This window comes from Ochotona curzoniae, unplaced genomic scaffold (assembly GCF_017591425.1).
Source record: "Ochotona curzoniae isolate NIBS_2020 unplaced genomic scaffold, NIBS_Ocur_1.0 contig_4612, whole genome shotgun sequence".
In the NCBI taxonomy this organism is placed as follows: domain Eukaryota; kingdom Metazoa; phylum Chordata; class Mammalia; order Lagomorpha; family Ochotonidae; genus Ochotona; species Ochotona curzoniae.
In genome coordinates, this window is record NW_024466343.1 from 14238337 (window position 1) to 14265603 (window position 27267).

A 27267-nucleotide genomic window follows, 5' to 3' on the forward strand; every position below is an offset into this window, starting at 1 on the left:
AAACCTAATAACAGGCATTCTCACAGTCTCTGCTCACTTGGCATTCTCCTCCACTTACTTGAATTAAAACCTTAATACCTCAAGGTAAAAAGATTTTTGGAATAATTGTCCCATTTGTTTTTACATAATGATCTCACATTCAAACATTTTGCACTTGATCATCATGTGTGTGGTTATGTGACCCCTTAAGTCAGTCTCAGACAGTCCATATTTCAATATCCTCAAGAACCTTCAATGTTCCATAAAGGGAAAAAAAAAGAGAACTGACACAGATGTATGGTGCATGCTAAGAACGTATGGGCCGGAAACTCCTTCTCATGATTCAAAGTGCCCATTGTCCAAGGAGAATGAGGGCTACGTACCTTGTCGTGATAGGGGCCTAAGACAATCCAGCCACAGAATGTGTAACCCAGATAAATCATACCCGCACAAGCACAAAATCGAAGAACTTTGGGTAGCGAGGCTTGCATTGTTAAGATGAGGACCTGAAAAATGTGAACAGAACAGGGTAAATGTATATAACCACCAGAATTCAGAGAAGAAATAAGTCAGTAGCAGCATCACCAACCAAGGTCAGCTCCTTACATTATATGCTTGGAAATAACCCAGGTAACGAATGACTCCAACCCACACAAGCAGCGTAGATGTCCCAAGTAAAATGCTGCACAGATCATAATTTGTGAGATTCTAAGGAAAAAAAAAGAAAAGATGAATGAGGAAAAATTCAATTGTACTTGGGTTATTTATCTCATTGTAAATGGGATGGAAAAGGATGGATTTCTGTCAGTCTGCAGGTGATGCTAAGAGATTTTTAAAAAGAAAAAAATACATATATAGAAACCAGAGTTCCAAATGTGTTTCTAATTTCCTTTTAGTATTTCAATGAGATGGAGCTGAGGGACACAAGGCTGAAGAGAGGAGCACCAGTGAGAAAGCTGTTGTGTTCACGGGAACAGGGAGGAAAGATGGCCTGCAGGAAGCAGGGAATGGTGGAATGGAGAAGGGGTGGGGCGCAGTAAGTGTTCGGTCAGTGAGAGCCACTGACTGACACCAGAGCATGCAGGTGAGATTGGCTGGGTGAGGAGGAGCCAAGACTTCCAAGGTGTACTCAAGCAGTTTATACAAAGGAGCAAGTGTTAGCAGGTACCTAAGCATTCCTGAACCCACCCCACCTGTCAGAGCTTCCAATGCTAGAGAAATTTCCCTCTGGCTCTTGACATGTGTTTAGTGGGATGTGACTGGTTTATGGTTCAGCTCCTCCTTCATCAAATGAAAAGAACAAAAAACCCAAACAATCATGGTTTCAGTAACTATTTTGAAAGGACTGACTAATTTTCTGGGACACATTCATAGAGCAGCTTCCTTATTGCTCCTTCATGAACTACCAAATGTGAGGAGGCCTCTCACACAAGCAGGTGCGAGAAAATGTTTAAAAGCAAGACTCAATGTCTTGTGTCTGTTGGATTTTTTTTTTGTCATAAACTGCCTGAGGCCAACCAGAAAAACACGAGAATTGAAAGGTCTCAAGTGGACTGTACCTCACCTTTGTTTTGATTTCCATTTTCATTATGGATCCAATTATTGTCATGAGGTCGCTGATAATCACCAGGACATACCATCCATTGATGAACTCCCACCGGTCCGCATCACATACCTGTCGCTTGTACTTCTCCAGGAAGAACTGTAGAAATCTCTACAGCAAACACATGAGAAAACATTTGTGGGATCCCCTCAAGGGTGGAGATTATGTCACCCATTTTTTCCCTGTGAAGCACCCCAGTCAAGAGAGCATCCAACTACCTGCTAAATGAACTAAACCACCAAATATGCATGCGTCACTTTCCACTAACTTTTGTCTTAAAAGCGGCTGTATAGCTCATTGCTAACACTCAGTATATCATTAACTCATGCAAAGCAGCCTTAAGAACCCCAGGGACTGTTGGCCCTGTCATCAGTAAGACTGAGCCAGGATCCCAGCCCAAGCAGGCAAGCTGTACTCCCATATACAGGAGCTTATTCTTGGATTCAGACTACCAAGGGGATTGGAAGGCTGGGAAAAGTGGCAGGTATTTTCAAAGTGAGTTGACAAAGGTCAAGATTCAGGAAGGTAAAATACTGACTATCCCTTGTTCTGCCTACAGCATCCCATTGACTTCTATTTGCCTGAGCCAAGTAAGAAGATACATGCACCCCACAAACCGGAAGTTTGTAAGGAGCTGGAGCATGGGTTCCTAAAAGCACTAAGTATAAAAAGGAAAAATGCAGCTCATTTTGTTAACTATTTTGCTAAAGCCAAGTATTCGATACTTTATTACCACCCATTTACCACACCTGCATATTAAAACGAACATGAATTTCAAGAAAAAAGATGGATCCTACACTTACCCTGCTGTGACACTTACTCATGGATTTAAACGGATATCATTTATGCTGGAAGCATGCAAAAGCTCAAGCTCTCCACATTTTGACCTGTTGTCATTGGTTCGATTTTAAGCAGGGATCCCACTTGATGCAGCCAGTCTTTCTGTTTACCTCCTACCCCCTGGGCTGATTAATGCGCCAGAGGAGACAAGCACTGGAAAGACCTTATTTGGAGGCATCCCAGAAAGAAATGCACTGTTTGGAGAAACTGAGGGCACAGGGCAAGAAGGGAGAAGAAGGTGTAACCACACACTTACCTTTCGCAAACTCAGGGCGAGGACAATGGATCTGGTGCACAGAGTGAGAGACGCCAGGCAAATTACAATGACAAATGTATCAAACGCCAGCACATACTGGGTGTTCTTTGGAACTGAGAGACAAAAGCAGAATGTGGATGTGCACCTGACTTGAGACTAATTTTCCAAACAGATTAGCAGTCCAGAAAGAATGATGCACACTTTGTCTGCTGTTATAACGGTAAATATCAGGAAGAGATGGCATGGCATTCATGCAGAAGTGTAGAAACAAAGGCAACGTGGGCGTAGAAAGTGCAAGTGCACTATTAACTAGGACACTGGAGCTTACTTACAAATACTGACTTGCAATGGTGTTCAACAAAAGTAAAATGACTGGCATACCCTGAGTTCTTTCAGAAAAAAAAAAAAAGTGTAGACATCAAGCATGTCAGCCATGCAAAGATAAACAGATGGGACTCTACCACCCAGAACCCCTGCCTCTGCTCCCACCCTTTCTGCACACTTTCCCAGCCAACATGGCCAGTCACATGAGCTTACTCTGCAGCTGCAAATAATGACTTCTCGGAAGGGCAATAAAGAAGGAGACTGGTGAGCAGTTTTCTTCTGGACTTCATAGGAACAGAGAGCACACACCAGAGGGAAACGAAACTCTACCCTGAGCTACCCTCCACCCTCGGGTCTTCACAGCTGCAGTCCCACCCTCCCTGCTGGGCTCCTTCCCACCTGACTCCTCCTCCATGCTGTGGCCATACTCTTCGCCCTTCTTCCTTGCCCTCACCCCAGGGACTTTGCACAAGCTGCTTCATGTACCTATAACAGCCCTTTGGTTCACACACACATATGGGCAGATTTTTTTTTTCCGAGCCTCTGGACTCAGGTGGATAATCTCCCATCTCAGCCCAGAATTGCTTAAATTTCCATCTCTATAGTCCCTCTATAGTCCCTCTTGTTTCTGTGCACAGCATCCTCCCTCAGCAGGAATGCCTCAACTGTTAGAAATTGGCTCCCTAAACTCAGCAAGATTATCTGTACCCTAAAGACTCATCTTAGTTCACAAATTAATGCTACTGGATGACAAATGCAGTGGGCGATTGAGTCATCGCGGTGTCTGAAGGTGAGCCTTTAGGAAGCCATAAGACTGGCCCAGGCTGCCAGGATAGACACCAGGGCCAGAACAGAGATGGCACCTTAGAGACCACAAGGAGGATGAACGTGCTCTCTGTGTCTCTGCTCCATGCCCACCATGTCATCATGCCTCTGCACCCACTCTGCCTCTGCCAGCCACCACCAGGCACCAGACTAATGAAGCTGCCCCATCTTGAAATGGGAGCCCCCAAACTAAGATAAAGCACACCTTTTCCTGCCTCAGAAGCTCCCCGCAGGCACTACAGTTGAAGTTATGCAGAGCCAACCAATGTAAGTTACCACTATGTCATACCCATAATTGTCCAGATTAAACTGCTACTCCCAGGATGGAAACCATGAAATGTGTGTCATTGGAGACCAGATTGTGACTCTCCTTCCTGAGTCTCCCATACCCTGTGCCTCCTCGCTTCCCTCTGCCTCTCTCTTAGCTCTCACCTTCTTAAAATCCAGCTGGGATTCTCCAGGGCTCTCATACTCACTGCCCTCTCTTCGCATACTCACAAGCATGCTGAAGCACTGTGCAAAGCACACAGTTGTTCCACTTTGGTCTGCACTAGTCATGGGCCCTGCCTTTAGAGGGAAAGATGGATACTGATGGCAAAACAGGAACCGCTGTTTTAGCAGCAGAGAAGGGCAGAGAGTCCAGGAGGAACTGGGGTGTGAATGGCACAATGCATGAGAATTAGAAGAGGAGGTGAGACCCAGCACTGCAGGAGAGCAGCTTATGCCACAGCTTACAATGCTGGCCCCCTGAATGAGAGTGCCCTAAGAACCCATGGCTCCACTTCCTCTTTTTTTTTGGAATGTAAGTGTTTTATTGTAAATTTTAGGACATCAAAACTTACTGTTTAGAATTTTTTTTTATTAATAATCTTACTTAGTTGACTAGGGTGCAAAGGGTCAAGGGCTACAGGAAAGTGGGTAAGAACATTGTTTCCACACTAATATCATCATTTTTCCCCTGTATCTGGTCACTCATCCCAGGTTGCCTGATGCGAGGCATGCTCTGAGGGTCCTGCTCAAGCAATTTTGATAGTTCAACAGTTCTGAATTGCTGCCAATCTCGCCATTCCAATCATGATGAAATCTCTTCAGAATCCACTGCCTAACATAGTCTGTTCATGGTTGGGGTTCTGAAATCAGCAGTTCAGTTGGAGGGATCCCCAAAGAAACTTCGTCTGAGGTAATCCCAGACCTGATTCTTATATGTGCTTACAGCTCCACTTCTGATTCAGCTCCCATGCCATCATGCTTGGGAAGGCACAGGAAGGTGGTAATAAGTGCTGGAGCCCCTGACTGCAACCTGGTACAGATCTGGCTATTGCAGCCATTGGGGGCAGGGGTGGGGTGTTAATTGGTGGATCAAAGATTCTCTCCTTCTTCATCACTCTGTCTTTAAAATAAATAAACCTTTTAAAATATATATATATATATATATATGAGTTCAGGTTTGGGAAGGAAATGAAGAAAGGCCAGAGAAACAGAAATAGGACTAGGAGCGTCAACCTTGAGAGGGGTGTGTAGTTCAGTGCCACATGTAACACCTGCCAGGGAAGGCATTTCAGAGGAAGATCTGTGTGTTCCTTGATTTAACAATGCAAACCTGTGTGTGACACTGAGGGCAGATTAGCTCACCCTGAGGGGAATGAGCATAGCCAGCCAACAAAGCTGGTTCACACAGCAGTGACTGCACCTTGCTAAACTACAGATGCTTCAATGACACGGTAAGGAGGACCACTACACCTGCTGCACAGGCTGTCCTGAGACTTGGGGGAAACAGCTCGTGCTTGCTAGAATAGCACTTAGGGCTCAGCTTCATCTCTGCCACTTTACATGCGGAAAAGATACCTCAAAATGCCATCTACTCGATAGGCAAGAAGACAAATTAGCTCTGAAACCCTATGTTTTCTTGGCCCCACAGAGAAGAGCAGAAGACATGGGGGCGTTCTTGTGAAGACAGGACTGAGAGGCTAATGAATGCCTCTGTTGCCCACCTTTTCGACATGAAAGAACCAAAGTCTATAAAATGGCTTGTACCACAGGGAGTACACAAACCTGAAAGACAAAACATCCCTTCAACAGTGTGGTATTCTGCTTTCCTTTAAATGATTTTTAATAAGACTTATTTATTTGAGAGTCAGAGTGATGGAGAGTTAGGGAGAGAAAGATCTTGCCTCTACTGGTTCATTCCACAAATGGCTGCAACAGCTGGGACCTGGCCAGGCCAAAACCAAAAAAACCAGGTACCCAGAACTCCATCTGGGTCTCCCATGTGGGTGGCAGGGATCCAAGCATTTGTACTGCTTTACCAAGCAATTGGCAGGGAGCTGGATCAAAAGTAGACTATCTGGAACTCGAACCAGCATCCAGATGGGATGCTGGATTGTAGGTGCTGATTTAAATCCTGCACTCCAATGCTGGACCCTTCTTTGCATTATTTTAACACTTACTTTTATTTGAGAGGCAGATCTACAGAGAGGGGTGAAAAGACTGAGAGAGAGAGAGAGAAATTCAGTAGTTCATTCCCTAAATTGCTACAATGGCCAGAACTGGACTGATGCAAAGCCAGGAGTCAGGAGCCAAGAACTTGGGCCATCCTCCACTGCCCTCAGATCATAAGCAGGGAGCTGGATCAGAAGTGGAGCAGCCGGGACTTAAACCAGAACCCATAAGTGCTGTTGGTGGTGCAGGTGGAGGATTCTTTTGCTAAGCCATGGTGCTGATCTCTTCTTGGCTTTATTGGAAAGACTAGTTTTGTGTGCTAAATATTGTAATGACCTGTGATCACTTTCTTACTCTACTAAAACCATGTTACCCCACCCCACAAGATCATTCTCCAAACCTACCTTTGTGAAACACAGGAAAATGTCCAAAAACTTGCACCTGCTTGGGGAAGTCCCCCACACCCACGCCTGGCCTGTCAGTGGGACCCTCAGCCTACTGACCTCCCCTCCAGTAAGATCATTTGCATCATCCAGCAAAGGGGAATCCTGCTCATGAATTTTCCCTCAAGGTCCTCATACTCAAAGTGCTACACTTATTAAATTGGGTTAAATGAAGGTTAGTAGGACACTTGGATGAAAAATCAGTAACCATAAATGGCAACATACTTGTACGGGGAACTTGAGATGGTAAAAGCAGACAAGAGGAAGAAAGGAGCTTTGGGTGAGTGTGTGGGAGCAAGGAGTTTTTGAGCTTCTTGGAAATGGTACAAGGGCCCCCATCAAATGTAGCCTTGCCATGACTTACTGGCAAAGTACCAGGACAACCTCAATCCACCAGACAGCTTCATATAGCAGGAAAGTTAAAAAAAAAAAGAATTTCCTAGGTTTATTTCAAACTTAAGCAATTTTAGCCTTTGACTTCACATCGTTTATTTTAACTCATATTCTCCTAGAGCTGAAAACTGGTTTCTTGGGACCCGTGTGGTAGAAGAGCAAATGTTAAGTTTCCCTGTTTTCATTCAGTGTCATGTTAGGTTTGTGCTTCTCCATACTGGCCACACGAGGGAGCCAGAGTTCCTTTCTTCCAAGTACAGGCAAAAGAATTCAAGGTTTCAGGATTTAGGAACCCTGTGTGGAGACTGCTTGGCAACAGATTTGAACTCACTAATTCCCACATCTTGATTTTCATAAAGACCATTTCAAATCACATATAAGAAAAGATCAGCTTTCACATGGTAACTAGCTACACCCTATACATGGAGAAATGGACTGGTGCTGTGTGCTGAGAGGTGCCGCTGGCTAACCAGAGAGGCCTGGTCAGTAACAGGACCCCCGAGCCAGCCCCTCATGACCATTAGCACACACTGTGTACCCAAAAAGCCGCCAGCCACACGTCAAATCTAATTTACAGCAAAACTGAAAGCAGGTCCACAGACATTTTGTTTTATCTGACAACCTAGTCATTCACTTAAAGTGAATTCACTGAAAGGGAAATTCATTCAAAGTCACATGGCAAGTTGAAAAACACAAAGAACCCTGAACGTCGTCATGACCGCTCATCTAGCCCGTGGGGCAGGGTCTGTGTGGTCCATTGTGAATGTGTATATTAAAGGTATTTCCCAGGAAAGACTCAGCAAGTGACCAGGCCTTGTAGAGGCTGCAGTCTGGGCCCTGCAGCTCCTTCTCCACTGCCTCAGATACCGTCACTAGGAATCATTCCTAGGTTTGACTTCTTACTCTGGCCCAGGCTCATGCAGGCTTTGCAGGTTTTCTCCACACACTTTGGGCAGATCTGCCATTCAGTTCCATCCTTAGCACACTAGAGTGAAGTATTTTCTTCCTCTACCCACGGTGCTTGGGAGCTAACATGTAGTAATTCTTGCTGTCAGTACTCCACTTTACCAAGGAACATGCTTTTGACTCAACATCTTGAAGATAAGCACATGCAAGAGGAAGGTGCTGAGACAGAGGGGTGGGAACTCTGTCCAAGGTCACAGACACAGCGGACAGAGCTAGCTCTGAACACAGGCCTGCTGGCTCCAGAGCCTGAGCTCCTAACCGCCAAGGCATGTTGAGTCCCTGAAGAGACAAGGAATACAGATTTGCTGACTTGAGCAAAGATAAAAAGCTCAGAGACGTGCTTTAAGAATCTAACGCTCACATGCTTTCTGGAACTCTTTTGTCCTGCCAGCATCCAAACAAAGCATGTAAACAATTGTCCCATAACCACAGCAGATTGGCAAATAGCATACGTACTGGATCCAGATATGTTTAGATCTTTACATTCTCTTATCTTGGCATCACTCTCAAAATAGACTCTGATTTTGCCACTGTGAGCTTTGTTGTCGAAGGTGATCTGCAGACACAGACAGACAGAAGGGTTACAGTCCAGCAGGGAGTGTAACCTGTTGGATGGACTCTGTTGACAAAGCACCAACAGCAGCCAAGCTGTGCTGATCTGAGGGAAACGACCAGAACAAAAATGACTTGGTCACAGGCTTATTTTGCAAATTGCTATGACCAATGACAAAATACAAGTATTACTTGAAGGTGAACCTATCTCCAGAGTTCTAAGTCTGATTTCAAATCTCTCATACAAAGAAATCCTACAACAAGACTACCTAGCAGTGCCCAGAGCGAAAAAATCAGAATTCAGTCTCGGGCAAATGAACTCAATGACCTTCATGATGATACGGAACAGACTTTAAAGGCATTTGTTTCGTATTACTCCTTTGTGTACAAAATGCTAGTTTTTTTTACTAGGTTGAAGATCCTTTTGTATTTTGCTTCAAGAGCTAATTATGCACAATACTTTCAGAAAGGACAAAAGTTACTACAAGATTGCAGGTGAATAAATGTCCAAATGCCCTCACCCTTCCATGTTGTGGAATTGAAGTTAATCATGTAAATCACTGAAAGTTTACAGGGGATATATACAAAGTAATTCTAGGGTGGCCACATTAAACAATCCCAAAGACTTACACAGTGCCTGGAGTGCTGAATGCGTCAGTGTCCAAAGCCCAAAGCATCTGTGCCTTTGTGAACACAAGCCAACTTCCGTGTTCTCTAGGAACACACCATAAGCAAACCAGGAGGTTCCAAGGTCAGTCCACTGGTCTCATTTCTATACCATAAGCTGAGGAAGCCCCCACTCACACTGGCATTCCCCACCTCCATTTCCCCCAGAAAGACCCCTAAAACACTTGTATCAAACGTTTAGAGTGTCCTAAGCAGATAGAAATTCAATGAAGAAAACAAAAATATGAAAGTCAATGTTGTTTAAATCTTCCCTGCTGACTAACAGTTGATTATACTTGGGTAGCGCCATTTCCACATGAGCCTCTTAATCATCAGGCAATACAAGGCTCCTTCAGTCCAGTCAGCCCAGGAACTTAGCCATACTCCTCTCAGCAGGAGGCATTCATCCATGTACACCTGCAGGTTTGTTTTCTCAAGAGGCCACAGCAGTTACAACAAGACCAAGGCCAAAGCCAAGAGTCAGGAACTCAATCCAAGTCTCCCACATGGGTGGCAGATACCCAGTTATTTGAGCCATCATTGTTGCATCCCAGAGCCTGCAGGAATCAGAAGCCAGTGCCAGTCACTCTTACACAGAATATGAGCATCTGAACTAGTGGCTTAGTCAAAGGCTATTCTTTCTTTCTTTCTTCCTTCCTTCCTTTCTTTCTTTCTTTCTTCCTTCCTTCCTTCCTTCCTTCCTTCCTTCCTTCCTTCCTTCCTTCCTTCCTTTCTTTCTTTCTTTCTTTCTTTCTTTCTTTCTTTCTTTCTTTCTTTCTTTCTTTCTTTCTTTCTTTCTTTCTTTCTTTTTTGTCTGGTTCTATCAGTTGCCTGTAAGGAACCCTGTATCTCTAAGACATAGGGCAATTCCTGGTACCAAGTGAGTGGGATTCAGGATTCCTCCACTATGGTGGCATGAAGCAGTCTTCTGAGTTGCAAATGGACAATGGATGCAATTTCCAGTTAATCTACCCACCCGGGGTACAGAACACTGGCCCAGCAGGACATGTAATGTCAGCAAAATCATCTGGGCTGTCCCTCCTAAGATAACTAGTGGGGCAGCAGGGGGCAGGGGAAGGTAGACTCCAAATCAAATGAAACTTTCACAAGCTAGGTTGATAATCTTATAATGTTGATAACCCATGAATGATGTTGTACATATCCAAATGGCCCCTGGTAGAAACAAGGTTCTCTACCCTCTGGTAACCTGTTAACAATCAAATAAGAAAGGAAAGAAAAATAGAAGGAGGAAGGAGGGGAGTGGGGGCATTCCACAACCATGAGAAGTACTGTCCTCACAAGACTGAGTGGTGGCTGGACTCATCTCTCAAAGTGAAAGGGGAAGCCACTCCTTGGTGGCCTGGCCCGCAGATCAAGGGTGCAGCTTCTGTTTTGAGGTCTGATGACCTTCCTCTGAGGCCAGAAAAAACATAACGGACACTTAAAACGTGTCATTCTTCAACGGATTAGGGGAGCTGGAGGCCAAAGTCACCTTGCAAACTACTCTTTTCAACCCTGGAATCTCAGTTTGACAAATCTGGAAAGGGCACATTTCAAGTGCAGAAGTAATGGTTTCTGGATCAACCAAACCATAACACATAAAAGAAACTGAAACCTGGCCACAGCCAACATGTGTGCTGGTGTGGTTTACACAGGAAGCTACAGCAGCAAGTGGCTAGGTACAACAAAGACACTGACCTTGTTTTGAAAGATGTAACAGTCAGGCAGCTCTCGGGAACGAATGGTCTGTAGATCAATGCCCTTGAGATGAAAGGACATTTCAACGTGTAAGAGCCTGCATAAGATACAGTAAAGGTATACATAGTCATAGCTTTCGACACTACTCCCCTTACCCCACTCCTGTTTCCTTAAAGTTGTACTCACTGATCAAAATCCAGTCTGAAGAATGATGACTGTTTCCAGTCCTGAGGTTCCTGGGAGAGGACCTGGAGGTCCAAGTGGATACAGTCTGGTGGTAGAAGAAACACGGATCATGGCAGGCAAGAGTCATATACTAGTCCTTGTGGGCAGGTGGGGTGGGAAATAGGATGAGAAGCAGAATGCCTGCCAAGCTTCAAAATCTCTCCCCAGAAAATATTCACTAATTGTCACAGAAGAATAGTAGCCTTTCCATGGAGAGCTTGCAGACACCACACTGAGTGAGCCAAGTGGGCACTGCCAGTAACAGTATAGACGCTCTGTGTCTCCCAAAACCATGCCCTAGAAAGATACAACACTGGCACAGGATATCTGTGAAAAATATATGTAAAGCCAATCTAGTCATGAATAAAAGCCCAAAGCAGGGGACATCCTACTCTTTAAAGTTGTCAAGGGCAGAGCAGGCATTTGGCACAGCAGTTAAGTGGCCTCTTGGGACACCCGCATTCCAAATCAGAGAGTCTAGTTTGAATCTTGGTTCTACTACAGATTCAGGTTCCTGCTAAAGTATATCCTGGGAGGCAGCAGGTGACGGCTCAAACATTGCGCCCCTGTTACCCATGTGGGACACCTGATTGGAGATCTAGATAGTCCCAGCTGTTGGGAGCATTTGGGAAGTGAACCAATAGGTGGGAAATCTCTGTTTCTTGCATTTTAAGTAAAATGAAAATAAATAAAATATTATGTTAAAAAGATCCAAGATACTCTTCTTTTTAAAAATGTCAACATTAGTTAAAGACAAAAAGTCAAACAGCTTCTTTTGCTCCAGAGTCAAAAAAAAAAAAAAAAGTAAAATTCTGGACAGGAATTAAGATTCTGGACGGGAATTAAGATTCTGGACAGGAATTAAGATTCTGGACAGGAATTAAGATTCTGAACGGGAATTAAGATTCTGGACGGGACCCCAGAGAGGGAGTATGGGTTTGGTTTGCTGTGAAGGACACTAGGACAGTTGATACAATCATCCTAGTGTCCACATCATCACCTTGGATACTGTATTGTGGTTATGGAGCAGATGACAAACGCACACTGGAATCTTTAGAGGTAAAGAAATAGCACTTCTACACTTTCAGGAGAAATATTTATACCCAGGAAAAATAATCAAGAGTGTGTGAGAAAACATTAATATTTTGGCAATCTGGATAAAAGGTAAATGGTGTTACATAGTTTCTAAATGAAAACAGAGAGAGAGAGCAATAACTCAAACAATAGCAAAGTATGAGCTGTAAACTATAAAAGAATGATTCTAAGAGCCACACATTAAAATTAGTCTCATTTGCAGGTCGCACATCCCTAACTAAAAAACCCAAAATCTGCAACTTTCTGAGTATCAACATGACATCACAATTGGAAAAGTCCACACCTGATGTAGAAGAGATAGATTTGACAGATGTTGGTGAAAATACAGGTACCAAAAAAAATTTTATATAATTATCTTGAGCCTATATGCTCAAAATATAGTTCAAACATAGATGAATACTGAATTTAGACGTAGATCTAATTCCCAAAATACCTCATTATGTATATGCAAACATTCAGAAATTCAAAACCATGCAAGATCTGAAATCTTTCCAGTCCCAAGAGTTTCAGTTAAGGGTTACTATCACTGTATCATGCTTTATAGGACAAGAAATCAGGAAGTCTGGAAATGAGCACTTTCAAGGTCAGAGAAACTTAGTGGCAGAACTGGTATAAAGCCAGTCTGACCAATTCCTCTAGAATGTGCTGCCCTACTCCTGATAACAGCCTTGTCATATAAGAGGATCCCACTCACTGACAAAAAGACCCCAGCTAAAACAAACAAACAAACAAAACAGCCCCAAAGGAAGGGGAACAGGTACATTTTTCAACCATCAGGGGAAATAAGAAAATGGCCATAATGTCTCATGCTTAAAGCATGTGACAAAAAAGTACGAAGCTTTATTATTTGAGTAACAAAAACAAAACCCTGTGTTGCCTTGTTGTAATCTAAACAATAGAGAAAAGAATGTTTTCAACAGGACTTACAGCCATCCCCTCAGTAAGGCTGAACCAGAGAGCTTGCAGCTCTAGAGACAGATATCCCTTCAGGATAAACTAAGTGAAAACACACGGCTTGGGCTACACAACCAGTGGCACAGGACGCAGAAACTCACAGGGAGAGCTGGGCTCAGCGACAGAGCTGGCACGTAGCATCCTACAGATCCTTCTCTGAATAGTAAAGACAATGAAGATCCAGGAGTCTAATTTGAAACTGCTTCTGCCACATGCCTCCTTACCCTATTGTGCCACACCGAGGAAGTCAAGCTCAGTCCTTTCACATCATCTGCAGGCTTCCTCCAAAGCATCCAAGAAAACAAAATCTAAAATCCGGCATTAAAATAAAGATGCATACTTATTTCATGATGCACATTTATTTCTTGAGGCACATTTCCCATGAACTTCTTGAAGACCCTCCTAGATACAGATTCAAAAATTTTTGCATCAAAATAAACTGAGCTTTTCATTCCATTTTTCCATAATTTTCTGAAGTAATCCTGGATTTTAAAAAGTCTTCCTTAAAGTTTTCAACCACATCTTCAGATTTTCTTTAGCAAGATCTATTTAATTAAAAAATATAAATAACTTGCTTAATAAAACTCTCAAAGTAAAATTAAATTCATAATCACCCCCTCTCCATTTAGCTAAAATATTCCATATTCTGATAGGGAGGAAATGAACAAAGATGCCACTGTCCACTGACCATGGAACAAATCCTGCTTTCCAGCTCTGTCCGTCCTACGTAGCCACTGATATTGACTTTGGCCTTATTTCTTGACCAATTTTCCAAGAAAAATCAAGTGAGAAAAACAGTATACGAATCACTGGGAAACTGGTTCATTCTATTTGAGTCACATTTATGAGAGGAAAAGAGGCAGATGGCTCATTTGAAAGCAAAAGACAACTGGACAGGCTTTCAGCCCCATGTTCAAGTTCTCCTATCACAGTCACAGGTATCACCTACAGGCACAAACAGCAGACCAGCCCCAGCCCTGAGGAAAAGACAAAGCCTGAAACAGGACTGCCTCCTGGAGGTGGATGACCAAATAGACCTCAGGTTAGCAGACACATCCTGGGCAATCAGAAAAGTCTCACTTCAGTGCTGCTAGCTTTAGAACTAGCAATCTGGTTGCTGGATGCAGCCTGGGAGGGAACCTCATCAATGTGTCTGTAGGCTTGGCAGCTATAGCCGCATCAATGGCTATAGAACACATTGACTCTTGAAGAGATTATAAACAGGCAACCTGAGAAGACAGAACCAAAATCACTGTCTTACAGGGGCATTCTGTTGTACTATCAGAGCCCCTTCAGATCAGATTGTAGGAAATGTGGCCAAAGGACCTGTGTGACTCTCCTGAGACAGGAGAGAAACCAAATTCCCTCCATCAAGCCCCTTCTGACCTGGATGGGCATCTGTCTTCGCACATGACTGCGTAGTCACCCAGCTTGAAGCCAATCAGGATCAAAAGAGCAATTCACACCCAAACCACCAGATGCCTCTACTGCCTCTTTGGGGTTTCCCCAACCCACGCATGTCCAGAATAGCCCCAGAGTGACCTGTATTGACTTTTCTGGGGAGGTAGTAGCAAGCAACATCCCCATTTCAAGACTGTCTTGTGCCAAACACAGAAGCCTGAGAAAAATTCCCATCCTGATGCTGAGCCAGAACCCTGGCCCAGCTCCCCTCATGCAGCCTGTCAGTGACACTTCTTTGTACCATGCTGTCTCCCTTGTGCTCAACCCCCCAATCAGCCTTGTCTGGGTCATGCATTGGCCTCTTCCAAATTTTTAACATGGGAGGTGGGTCAAAGAACCTTAAGTCGCAATGACTCTCATTTGAATAACGGTTCTGTTTCATTTGAAACGGTTCCAGATTTCCACTTACTAAAACCCTTGCTTCTAAACTATTTGCTACAGGAAGAGTTAGAGTCAATTCATCCACACAACTGTGGTTTGTAAAACAGTGGTTGTAGCAGCTGTGCACCGATCTGCTAAACTGATGAAAAACCCCTCCCCCTCAAATCCTAAATTAAGCCCTTTGTGTTTACACGTGGCATGCTCTTGAATCCTTGCAAGAATAGCACAAGATGATTCGTGTTCTACCAAAAGATCTCCTAGCAAAAAGTAACTACTTAAGCACAATTTGCCTTTGAGAGCATTTGTATGTCCTGGGAATACACACACACACGTACACACACAATGCATTTTTTACACACATTTCTTCATTTAATACATACAGGCCTATTTTTTCAAAATGCCTAATGACCCCTCATGAGGGCTAAAGTTTAAACAAAAACAGCACACCTGTTCCCTTAGGTGAATACAGTAATACTGAGCTGCTCCAGAGAACCATGTATGGGGGAGCTTCCTACATCTCAACAGGCACATGGTAAGGTGACAGACTGAGTGGCTGTGTGGTTGGCTGCACGTGAGGGCCCTTCGGGTCTTAGCACAGAAAACAGAAAAGGCATGTGATGAAATTATTGTCATTGTGTTACCTGTCTCAATGTCACTGTCAAGGTTCAGTGTGTCATTAGCAGAAGGCACCATCCCCTTCTTGTAATGCTGCTTACAGACCTTCAGGCCAATCCTATGGTCTTCATTTTCCCCATAATCAAGGGTGGTCAGGGAGATGTTCTTTAGATGGTGGTACTGTTAAAAATACAGGTTAGTGACTGTTAGCTAAAACCAGACATGAGCCTGCAGAACTGGAGCAGAAGTCACATCACACAGTACATACTTCAGCCACTCTGCTGTTTACTCGTGCCCCTCAGTAGACCTTTTTATTTTAAAACACTATGGAGTAATCTTCTAGAAAGATCTGGCTCACAGAGCTCAAGCCTTGAAGAGTCAACACAGAGGTTGACTCTGCCATCCTCTCAGAGCTAGGCCAGAGTCCTGCCTTATCTGACAAACACCTTGGCTCCACCCCCAATGCCTCAGCCTGCTCCTGGAGTGGCCAGGCACCATCTTCCTGCCTCTGATCTTCCCTTTTTCCTCATGTACACCTGTTTATTCTCATCTCCAGGTCTGAACTCAGCTATCACCACCTCCCCCGTACCAAGTCAATGAAAATCGCCAACATTCATCAAGACATCACACTGTGTCCCACAGAAATGTAATATATACAATTACTGTCAATTCAAAGCAACATAACATAGAAGGAAATGAATAAACACACACACACACACACAGACTGCAAGCATCCTTGGCCATGCCTGGGTGTTGCCCATCTCCAGAGATCCTGTTGGGACATATCATTGACCAAAACAAAGCATCCACATCCCCAGTTATTAGTCATATAATCTTACTATTTGACTAGCTGCACTAACAAGGCATTATTAGATCCTGTCTTCACTCATAATGATTTGACTATTTCAGAAACTTCTGTCCAGGAACACAAAAGGTACAAACAATGGTGTTGCTGATTTCAGGAGTATCTGGGAAAAATATATTTAAATAGCTACCAATGTCAAGGTTGAACCCACTAATAACTCCAAGACTCTGTGGGACTGCCCACCCCCAACCTCTATAAACTCTCATCTTGCTGTGACTGCCACAACCCAAAACTACTATATCATAATCCTTACTCTTGTTTATTTATTTATCTAGAAGGTAGAATTATATGTAGATAAAGAGAACAAGAATCAGAGAGATCTGCAGAAATCTTTCATATGATAGTTAATTCTCTGAATGGCTGCAATAGATACAGTTGTCAGATCAAAGCCAAGAGCCTGGAACCCCACCCTGGTCTCCCATGTAGGTGACTGGGGTGCAAGGATGTGGGCCATCTTGCACTTCCTTTCTAGCATTAGCACGAAACTGGATTAGAAGTGGAACAGAGAGGCCCAGCGCTGTGGCCTAGTGACTAAAGTCCTTGTCTTGAACGTGCCGGGATCCCGTATGTGCGCCGGTTCTAATCCCAACATCTGCACTTCCCATCCAGCGCCCTGCTTGTGGCCTGGGAAAGCAGTCAAGGATAGCCCAAAGCCTTGGGACCCTGCACCCATGTGGGAGACCCAGAAGAAAATCTGGGCTCCTGGCTTCAGATTGGCGCAACACCGACCGTTGCGGTTGCTTGGGGAGTGACTCATTGGACAGAGGATATTTCTCTCTGTCTCTCCTCCTCTCTGTGTATCTGACTTTGTGATGAAAATAAAAATTTTAAAAATGGAACAGATAGAACTAGAACGAGTGCTCATATGCACTGCAGGTATTGCAGGCAGGCATTTACCCTACTGTGGCACACACTGACCAAAGTCACCCCTCTCCCAAGAAACTATGAGACCATTCAAAATAGCACCTCCTTTGTTGTAACCAAAAGCTCAGCTTTGCTCATCAACACATGATGAGGGTGCTAATATGTATATATTTTTCTTTTTTTTTCTTTTTTACTATTTAAAATTATCTTTTTAAAGATTTGTTTATTTTTATTAGAAAGGCAAATTTACAGAGGAGAGACCGAGCAAAAGATCTTCCATCCACTATTCACTCCCAAGTGGCTGCAGTGACCAGAGCTTAGCCAATCTGAAGTCAGAAACCAGGAATTTCTTCCTGGTCTCCCACAAGAATACAGGGTCCTAAGGCTTTGGGCCATCTTCTACTGCTTTCCCAGGCCACAAACAGGGAATTGGACAAGAAATGGAGCAGCCAAGTAAAGAGCCAGGGCCACACGGGATCCAGGAGCTTGCAAGGTGAGGATTTAGTCATTGAGTCATTGAGCCATTGTGCTAGGCCCCAAAATTTTATTTATTAGTTCTTTTTTTTTTATGGCCAGAAAGACAGAGGGGTAAACCCACCCATTGGGTTTACTCCTTAAATGCCTTCACAGTTGAATCTGGGCTAGGCCAAATCCAAGAGCCAGGAACACAGTCTGATCTCTCCGAACTACTTGAATCATCATCCTGATGTCCCAGGGTGAGCATCAGAAACAAGTTGGAACTGGGAGTGGAACTGGGACTTGAACTTCAGTACTCCAGTCCCATGGGACATCTTAATGTCCCATGTGACATCAAATTCCCACCTCATGTATATATTTGTTTTTTAAAACAAGAAGGTAAAATATTCATACATTCATAAGTATAGGTTGTATCCAGCAAGACACTTGCCTGATCAATAGCGAAAAAGATGCTTTCATAGGTGTCCTCCTGAGTATATACACTGCAACTGTAGTCATCTTCATCGACACCAGAATAGCCTTTCAAAAACAAATGCTTAAAAGCGATGGTGTTGTCTTCTTTGAAAGCAACGACCAGCTGGTTCCCCAAACCAAAACGAACAAGCTAGAAAATAAAGTCATACAGGAACTTATGAAGTTTTTTACTTCCAAAGGAGGCAAATGCCTTATTCTTATCATCAACTTTCACCTCTAAACATCACAAACCTCAGTGTTTTGGTTTAAACAAATGCAAAAAAACATGTCAAATACAAGTTCTTAGAGCAACCTCATGAAATTACACTGGCAATTCAAAGTAGCATGAAACTGCATGGAGATTAAGAATCCCAAACTACTAAGGACTTTGGCCTTTCTCATACTGTGACACACTGGATACTTGGAACTGAGAAGCTACCTGGGAACCAAGGCCTCTCTGACCTGCCCCAGTGGCTGCATCGATCCTCAAGCATGTGGAGGGACTGATGCTTTCTTGGTTCAAGGAGAAATTCTCCAAAAGGAATCCTAACTAATCCCTCCCCATAATCTCATGAAACAAAGAAGGTTAATTCAAGGGATGAGGAGAGTGATAGGGTTGATTAAGCTCAGACAACCTCTGTCATAGGACATTGCAGGTCACTGGGACATACTCTGGGCCATTCATTTCCTGAAAATGCCTGCATCTCTCAATCCACACTCACCTAAGAAAGGACAAATAAACTTTAAACTATCATTGGGTTTTGGAATACTCACTTTCCATTCTTATGATAATTCCATGAAGACAATAAATTTCATACCTCCTTCCTCAGCATTCTGTCTTTCAGCCCCAGTCTTTATAACCATCTGGGGAGTAAAACAGCAGGTGGAGGCATGGGAAGTGTTCACTCAGTCCTCAACTTTGCGCCCCTCCACCCCAGTGCCCTGTGTCTCCATTTCCCCCTCTTCCTCTGTAATTCTGCCTCTCAAGTAAATAGATCTGTCTTTCTTTAAAGAAGAATGAGGAGTAGCAGGCGGAAAAGGAGAAAAATTACATTTACAAAGATTAATGACCCTCTAGGTTTTTAACTAAGAAAGAATCTGTATCAGTTTCAATTTTTTCTATCTTATACAGGTTAAGCATTCCCAAACCAAAAAATTGAAATCTAAGACGTTCCAAAATTCAGATAAAACTATATTATTTGCATATAGCAAACAAGTTTGTATTTCTTAGCAGTGTATATTCTTCAACTTTTACACTGTGTCTGGCTTCTTTTTTAAAAATCTGAACAATTTAAAATGGCTACCACTTCCTAACAATTAGTATATAGCAGACACTGTAGCAACTGCTTTGTATGGATTATCTCATTTACCACTCCTTTAGCCTCACTTCATGGAAGCAAAAGCTGAGATGTAGGCTCATTGAATTGTTCTAAGTCACCTAACTTGATGAAGTTACTCTAAGTTGCACTAAGTTACCTAATGGAAACCAAGTCTAACTTCAAAGTAATTTTTATTATGATACAAAACCCGATTCCTTCTACTGAAAATTTTTTTAAAAAAATGTATTTGGGACATTTAGAAAATGTATTTGTCCTTCCAAATTATGAAGGACAAATATTATTTGAGAATGGGTATAGATCCTTTTAGCACTTTAGTCTCACCAATATCACATTCCTCAAATATCAAGTCAAAGAATTTAGCAACTGCTAAAACCCAGCAATTCTGAGAAAAACATCAGATAAGAAGTCCTATCATTCAATTTGTACTGATAGGTCAAGTAACAAAGGTTAAAATGTGTTCCAAGCGTATGAGTCTTTCTATGATGCCTATGAGAACCCAGGAAAGATCACGTGCTCATAGGAAGCTAAAAAAGCAAACCAGGTCATCAACACGTAGAATTATTTTTGAGGTTTTATTGAAAATATGAATACTTATGTGAATAAAAACCTGGTATACAAATGAACTAAGATCTACAACCAAAATTTGTTAAATGGCTACTCTGTGCCAAGTGGGGTGGCTCAGGTGTCTCACTAAGATATATAAGGATACTTCAGAAACTTCGTAGAAAAATGAAATTAAAAGCAGTTTATTCTGGTATCAATTTTTTTAATTAAATTTTTTATTTGAAAAAGATTTTTTTGAATTGAAAAACTAGGGATAGTTTTTATAATATTCACTTTCGGTGTATTCTGCAAAAAAACAAAAATAGGAAAAAAAAAAACTGCACTCTTTTTTTCAACAAAACAATTTTATCCTTGAAAGTTTATGAGCTTCTGAAGTGCCCCTGTAGAAAACTATTAACAGAGATAAACGTTTATTCAGCATTCACAGCACCTATGAAGGGAAGAGCTAGCATGTCTTACTAAAACAACATTACCTAATAATGTTACCAAATTGTTATTGAAGCACTGTACTATTGTAATAATATAGGGAAGTTCAGTGAAGGGTGGGAAAATAGGGAGAGGTGGGAGGAGAAATCCCTAAACGTATGAAACTGTATCACTAAATAAATTAAAAATTCTGTAAGAATAGGAAAAAGAAAATAGATAAAGCAAGCTTCTATCTACCAACGATATTACAATTCTGTAAACAATTTTATCTCAGAGTACGAAAAGAACTGAGCATAGATGACAACACAATTTACCTGCGTGGTGACCATGACTATCTTCAAAATCTGCAAGCCCAGTTTCCATGGAATCTGGTGCCTGGCTCGGTATTTTTCACAAGGGCTCATGAAATAGAACTTCAAGTCTTCCCTCAGACAGTCTTCTTTCACCTCAGAATCAAGATGTGCCATCGCATTTCTGCCAGAGAAGATCAATTTTTAAATTGAGCCTGTTGCACAAAATGTTCCTGTATAATGCTTCCCATTTACATTCTTCACTTCTCCAGATAAGCTCTCTCTCTTCAGCCAGGAAATTTCTTTCTGTTTAGAAACCTGAAATTTATCTTGGACTCTTATCAATGAGCTAAGTGGCATTTCCACTTAGCCGCTATCTTGTTCAATGTGACCATTCTCGAGAATTATGAAAAATAGTATTCTATTTGCAAGAGTTATCAATACCCATATCTTAATATATAGCATCCAGGTATCATTGGAAGTATTACAAGAAAGTGTATGGATGTGTGCGAGAGCATGAGCATGTTTGTCGATGTCATATGAACAAGCACTAGATGGAACATTTCCACGGAACTCAAGACACAAAATTATAGGAATTTATAACATACTAATAGGAGTAAATTGTAATGGAAGTTAGAGAATCTGTCTTGTAGCTAACTCTGTTCTGAGGGAAAAAAATTACATCTAGTTTGGGATTTTAAAAACTAAGGATTATGAGATTTCTTAATAGAAACAGCTCTGAAAAGTTTAAGCCTACTCAGATATTTGTCACCTTACAACTTTGAGTTCACTATTTTAGGGACCCTAGCCTTAGGAAAAGGCACATGACTTTCTTGAGGCCAAAGAAAGTAAATGAGACGTGAGCCTAAGACTGATGGCAAGAATGCTATCTTTGTACTAAGCAGGACCCAAGTGGGAAAAGGGAAAAATTCTTCAAGGGCTACAAAAAGTATTTGGTTCTTCTAGTTCATTCTACAAAATCAAGGGGTAGCATTTGGCACAGCAATTAACATGTGGCTTGGCGTGCATGTGTCCCAAATCAGAGTGCCTAGGTTCAAGTCCCAGTTCCACTCCTTATTAAAGACTAGAGCTAAGATAGAAGATCAGACAGGAGACAAACATCCAAACTATTGACAAAATTTGAGTTCCCAGATCCAACTGTACCTAAGCCCATTCATATCAAAGACTTTCACTGAGTGAACAAACACCATTTGGGGCACAAGTCAGTTTGTATTAGATTTCTATTACCAAAAAAGGTGTCTTGAGGGCAAGTTTAGTGAAAAAAGTCCAGTATGTGAGATCCATTATTTGAGGTATTATTTTCATGGGAAGTTTTTATAACTGAGATTCATTCTTGGAAACCTTATTATCAGAAATACCTGAAGGACTAATTTTTGCACTAATTTATGAGCTAAGTCATAAGCCTTGACTAACAAGTTTCTTTTTCTTTTTTAAAGATTTATTTTATTTTTATTGGAAAGGCGGATATACAGAGAGGAGAGACAGAGAGGAAGATCTTCCGTCCCATGATTCACTCCCCAAGTGAGCGCAACGGCCGATGCTATGCCGATCCGAAGCCAGGAGCCTCTTCTGGGTCTCCCACGCGGGTGCAGGGTCCCAAAGCTTTGGGCCGTTCTCGACTGCTTTCCCAGGCCACAGGCAGGGAGCTGGAAGGGAAGCAGAGCTGCCAGGATTAGAACCGGCGCCCATATGGGATCCCAGGCGTGCAAGGCGAGGACCTTAACCACTGCACCACCGCGCCGGGCCCTACTAACAAGTTTCATAGAAGCACAAAAAGGAGTGACCATTAAGGCCTATAATCAGTTATTAATTTTTTATTTCTGAATGGACTTTCTGACTCCTATTTCTAGAATTAGTAGGCTAAGTTATTCAGAACTTTCCTACTGGAATGGACAGAGCAAAAGAAGTGAAGGACGTAGAATAAAGAAGAAGGGAAGGAAGGGGAAAAAAAGGATTAGCAAAAGAAGAAAAAAAAAAGAAAAGAAAAATACTGAATAAAATGCACTCTTGATGGGGGTGGTCACCTTAAAAAATGAATAAACAAAACGAAGAGTTAAAGAAGGCAAGGAAGCATGAGCTTTTGGAACAGCTTGGGATGCCCCAAGCTCTGCTGAAGGCCCAGCTGTGCTCCTGTTCCAGCTCCCTGCTGATGGATATTCTGGAAGGCAGCAGGTGATAACTCAAGCACTTGGAACCCTGTAATCTACATGAGAGACCCTGTTGAGTCCTTGGCTCCTGGCTTCACTAGGGCCCAGTTCCAGTCACTAAGGACATTTGGGAAGTGAACTGTGGATCTCTGCTTCCTCTCCCTCTCCCACTGCCTTTCCCTCATCCTCTCATTTTCAAACAATATTATTTTAAAAAGGGAACTCCATGCCCATCTTGGCAGATACCTAGAGAAATCAGAACACATTCCATGTATTCCACCCATGATTCTGTGGCCTCAGGAAAGGGGAAACAGCAAGCCAGGATAAAAATCTTTAAGCTATCCAAAATGTAATGAGTGTAGACAGGTGCACCCAGGGCTGCTGTCTCAGGAAATAGAGCACCATTGAAACCGCCTGTTCCCAAACAGGACTACAAAGATGACTGCAGCAGTTCCCAATCAATGAGGAAAGAAAGAAAATTTTAAAAGTAGATCCATCCAGCAGAAATAAAGGTCATAGAAGGTAGATAAACCAGGGAGCTGTGAAGTGTGAGTTTGTTTGGTTCTGAGGCTCTCAGCCTGGAACTGCTCTTTATATGCCAGAAAACACACCTGGACTTCTCCAGACATTCATGTGAGGGCTTGGGTACTCTCACAAGCAACTAGAAAACACAATGACCAGCAGTGGTTCAGGAAGACCAAACTCAAGACCAATCTGAATGACTGAGAGTCTGCTACAAGAATGCACAAGTTTACTGCATAAAAGACAAACAGCATAGGGGAAAATATCTGCACGAAAACCTTTGAGATGAAAATATTTTTTAAATTAAAAAAATTATGGTCACAAAGAGGCTCATTTCTAAAGAATGAAAAGTTTGAAATGTGTTTGCCCTGTGCCCATGATGGTCATCTCTTGATTCAGCTTCATCACCTTGATGGGCATTTATTCAGCTGAGTAAGCACAATGAACTTTGGGACACAAGCCAGAGTGAGTTCCCTGAATTACAGGGAAATTCACGCTAAGTATCCAGCAGGAGAGACAAACTTATGAAAGGATAAAAAGCAAGTATTCCAGTGAATGCATAACCGTAAAACAGCATGCGTGTGCAGTTCTGACTGGGAAAAGGAATTCAAAGAGTCAGTTGGAAAGCCCCTCACAGTCAGAACGTCCAGCTGGGGAAGTGCTACTGGAGCATATGACTGGGGCACAGAGGCTCTTCCACGAAGAAGGTGACATCTCAAATGGTTGAGATGAGAGCAGCATCTTCAACCAGGAGCCCTCAGACCCCCGAGAACACACTTGTTAGAAGCCCTGGTGGACACGTGTGAGCAACACAGATTTCATAGTTAGCCACAGTATGACTCTAGTGGATCAGTGCTACCAAGGGATTCATTCTTGTTATCCACAATATGCCTTGTGTTTAATAAGAAGAAAAGAATACATGGAAGCTGCATATTTGAGTCTCAGAAACCTGAGTGCACAGCTGTCGACTCCCTCCTGGCCACATCCATATCCCTGGCCCATGTGAGAGATGCTTCAGTCAAAGAAGAGACTGTTTTCTCAAAAACAGTTACACAAAACACAAGGTACTCTGTGAACCATGCTCTGCAGGAGACACCCTGTGCTTCCAGGACTCAGTCCTGGGGATGGGGTTGTTGTGAGCAGATAAAAGTACAGTCATATGGGCAAGCTATAGTTGAGATGCATTGAACACCCTGGAAAGACAGAAATGCCTAATGCAACCCAGTTTTTAAGAAGCTTAAAAAATGTTTCTTGCTGAAAAGCCATTAAGAATAAAAGAAACAATAATTAGGGGCTGGTATTGTGGTACAGCATGTTAAGCTACCAATGGGGCACTCACATCAACTAGTCACTGAGAAAACCCATTCCTTCCCCAGATAATTAGGAAGGGGTGGCGTCAGCGAAGTTTAAGGCCACCAGATATCCTTCAGCAATTTTAGTTTTATCAAAGCCATAACTAAAATAATCTACAGAAGTCTGACATTTTGACAAGACAAGTTACCGGTGATTATTAACTTTATTGGAGTCATAAACCCCTATGAGGACAAGATGAAGGCTTTTGACTTTGCCCCAGAAAAATGCACACACCAGTTTTTGTGATGTCAGAAGAAGACAAATCAATCCAGGTTGCATCCGTTTGTGACTTGTAGGCTACTCACTGCACCTGACAAGGAACCTGCTGGAGTTTCCTACTGCAGTGTTCTCCAGAGTCAGGTGTGTGCACACAGGGATTGTGCGGGTGTGAGACAGAGGCTTAGGGCTCCCACTTGCATCCATCTAGCACATGGTTACAAGATTGGGGCTGGCGTTATGGCATAATAAGTTAAGCAGCTAGTCCTCCTGCAGATCCTGACCACCACAGCCTGGGGACTCATGCCCATTTACCCCACAGCCTCACTTCCCCTTCCTCACTACATCACACTTCAGCCCTGGCCCTGCAACATCACATTCTGGGAATTCACACTTGCAGTGTCAATCACCCTGCCACAGTTTAAGTCACATGTCACCACATCTGAGGACTGCTTGGCTGTCGCATCAACTGTGGCCTCCTCCACCCTGCAGCCTGTCTTCCCTTACTCCCTTCATAATCAAGATCACAATCTCTATTGGTCTCCCTTACTGGAGGACTTCAAGAAGGTCCAGGCCTGCTTATCAGTGTGTATTCCAGCAAGTAGCAGTAATGTTTCCTGCAGTAAAGAAATAAATTAACAAGACAACAACCCTGACACCCTTCCTCTGCGAGTATCCCTTAAGATAAAATAATAATAATAGTAAATGTACAATAACAGCAGAAAGTCTAAAATATTGATATGAACAAGATAATGAAATGCTTGTTTAAAAGCTTGGTGGGGCCAGCTTGGTGGTATAGTAGACTAAGCTTCTGTTTGCCATGCTAGCATCCTATATGGGTGCCAACTGGTATCCCAGCTGCTTGACTTCCAGTCCAGTTCCCTGCTTATGGCCTGTGAAAGTAGAGGAGGATGGCTCAAGTCCTTGGGACCATATACCCCCTTAGGAGACCTGAAGGAGGCTGTTTGGCTCTCAGATTCAGACCAACCCAGCTCTGACTGTTGCTATCATTTAGGAAATGAACTAACAGATGGAAGACCTCTCTCTGTCTCCTTCTGTAAGTCTGCCTTCCAAACAAAAAAATTTTTTTTAATATAAATGTTTTCCTTAGCTAAAGTCTGTAAGGAGGAACACTGAGGACGGACCCCATCATCCTGGACTCAGTGCTACCTTGAATGCCTGCTTACCTAGTAGCCTTCAGCACAAGAACCAGGGCTGGGGCCGGCCTGGTGAGGGTTTTAGTAGTCGAACTGACTAGGCTGCAGCTCCCACTGGTGTATATGAGAACCAAGTGAGTGGTGGGCAGCGTTAGGCTGGGCCACAGCATCGGCTGACTTATGTAAGAGCCAGGGCAGGACACAGAACTGACCCAGCAATTCCAATGACCAGTGTGTGTGTAGACTGATGTGGGTGATAGAACCTGACCCCATGCTAGCAAGCACACACAGTAGTAGCAGTAGCCTTCAATCCCCTAGGTCTCGGTCCTCTTAAACACCTGGTTCCTGCCCCCAACCCCCTTGTAAACTTCCTAGACCTCAAACTCCCTTAAGGCCCATTTGCCTAATCAAGCTTAGTGACCTTCAGATTTCAATTGCGAGCTCCACCAATCCCCTGAGGCATTTATCCCTAGTGTCCACCTACAGCCTTATCTGCCAATCCCTGAGCCCACACTCCCTAATCCCCTACCCCAAGGCCTTGAAAGATGCCTTTTGCCTTTGTTCTCTCTGCTCTCACTTTCTCCCTGCCCCAGGCTACTTCCCTTGCTGAAATAAAGACCTCTGTGACTCACTTGCTGTGTCTGATGTCTTGGGCTTGTGGAAAAAGCTAACATTGGTGTGTTGGCCAGGGTCCCGCTGCAGGCTCCCCCTCCCTGGGGTTTGTTGTTTATTTCATTCACTATTGTTACAGTTTTCCAGATAATTAATTATTCAATGAATCATTGTCATGACAATTTGCTTACTGTGTGAGAGAAAAAATTCTTCATATTCAAAAAGTAAAATTGATATAACAGAAT

At 43.0% G+C, this 27267-nt stretch overlaps 1 protein-coding gene across 1 annotated transcript in view; it reads right to left on the reverse strand.

The window, feature by feature from the left end:
- Positions 1-27267, reverse strand: part of MCOLN2 (mucolipin TRP cation channel 2) — a 41201-nt gene that overhangs the window by 8429 nt on the left and 5505 nt on the right. The window contains exons 2-11 of the mRNA XM_040987375.1: positions 21019-21178; positions 18352-18525; positions 15742-15895; positions 11171-11255; positions 10985-11081; positions 8525-8624; positions 2679-2791; positions 1544-1693; positions 586-687; positions 363-485 (exon numbers count right to left, since the gene is read on the reverse strand). Coding sequence (XP_040843309.1) covers positions 363-485; positions 586-687; positions 1544-1693; positions 2679-2791; positions 8525-8624; positions 10985-11081; positions 11171-11255; positions 15742-15895; positions 18352-18525; positions 21019-21178 — 1258 coding nt within the window. The remainder of the gene's footprint in view (positions 1-362; positions 486-585; positions 688-1543; positions 1694-2678; positions 2792-8524; positions 8625-10984; positions 11082-11170; positions 11256-15741; positions 15896-18351; positions 18526-21018; positions 21179-27267) is intronic.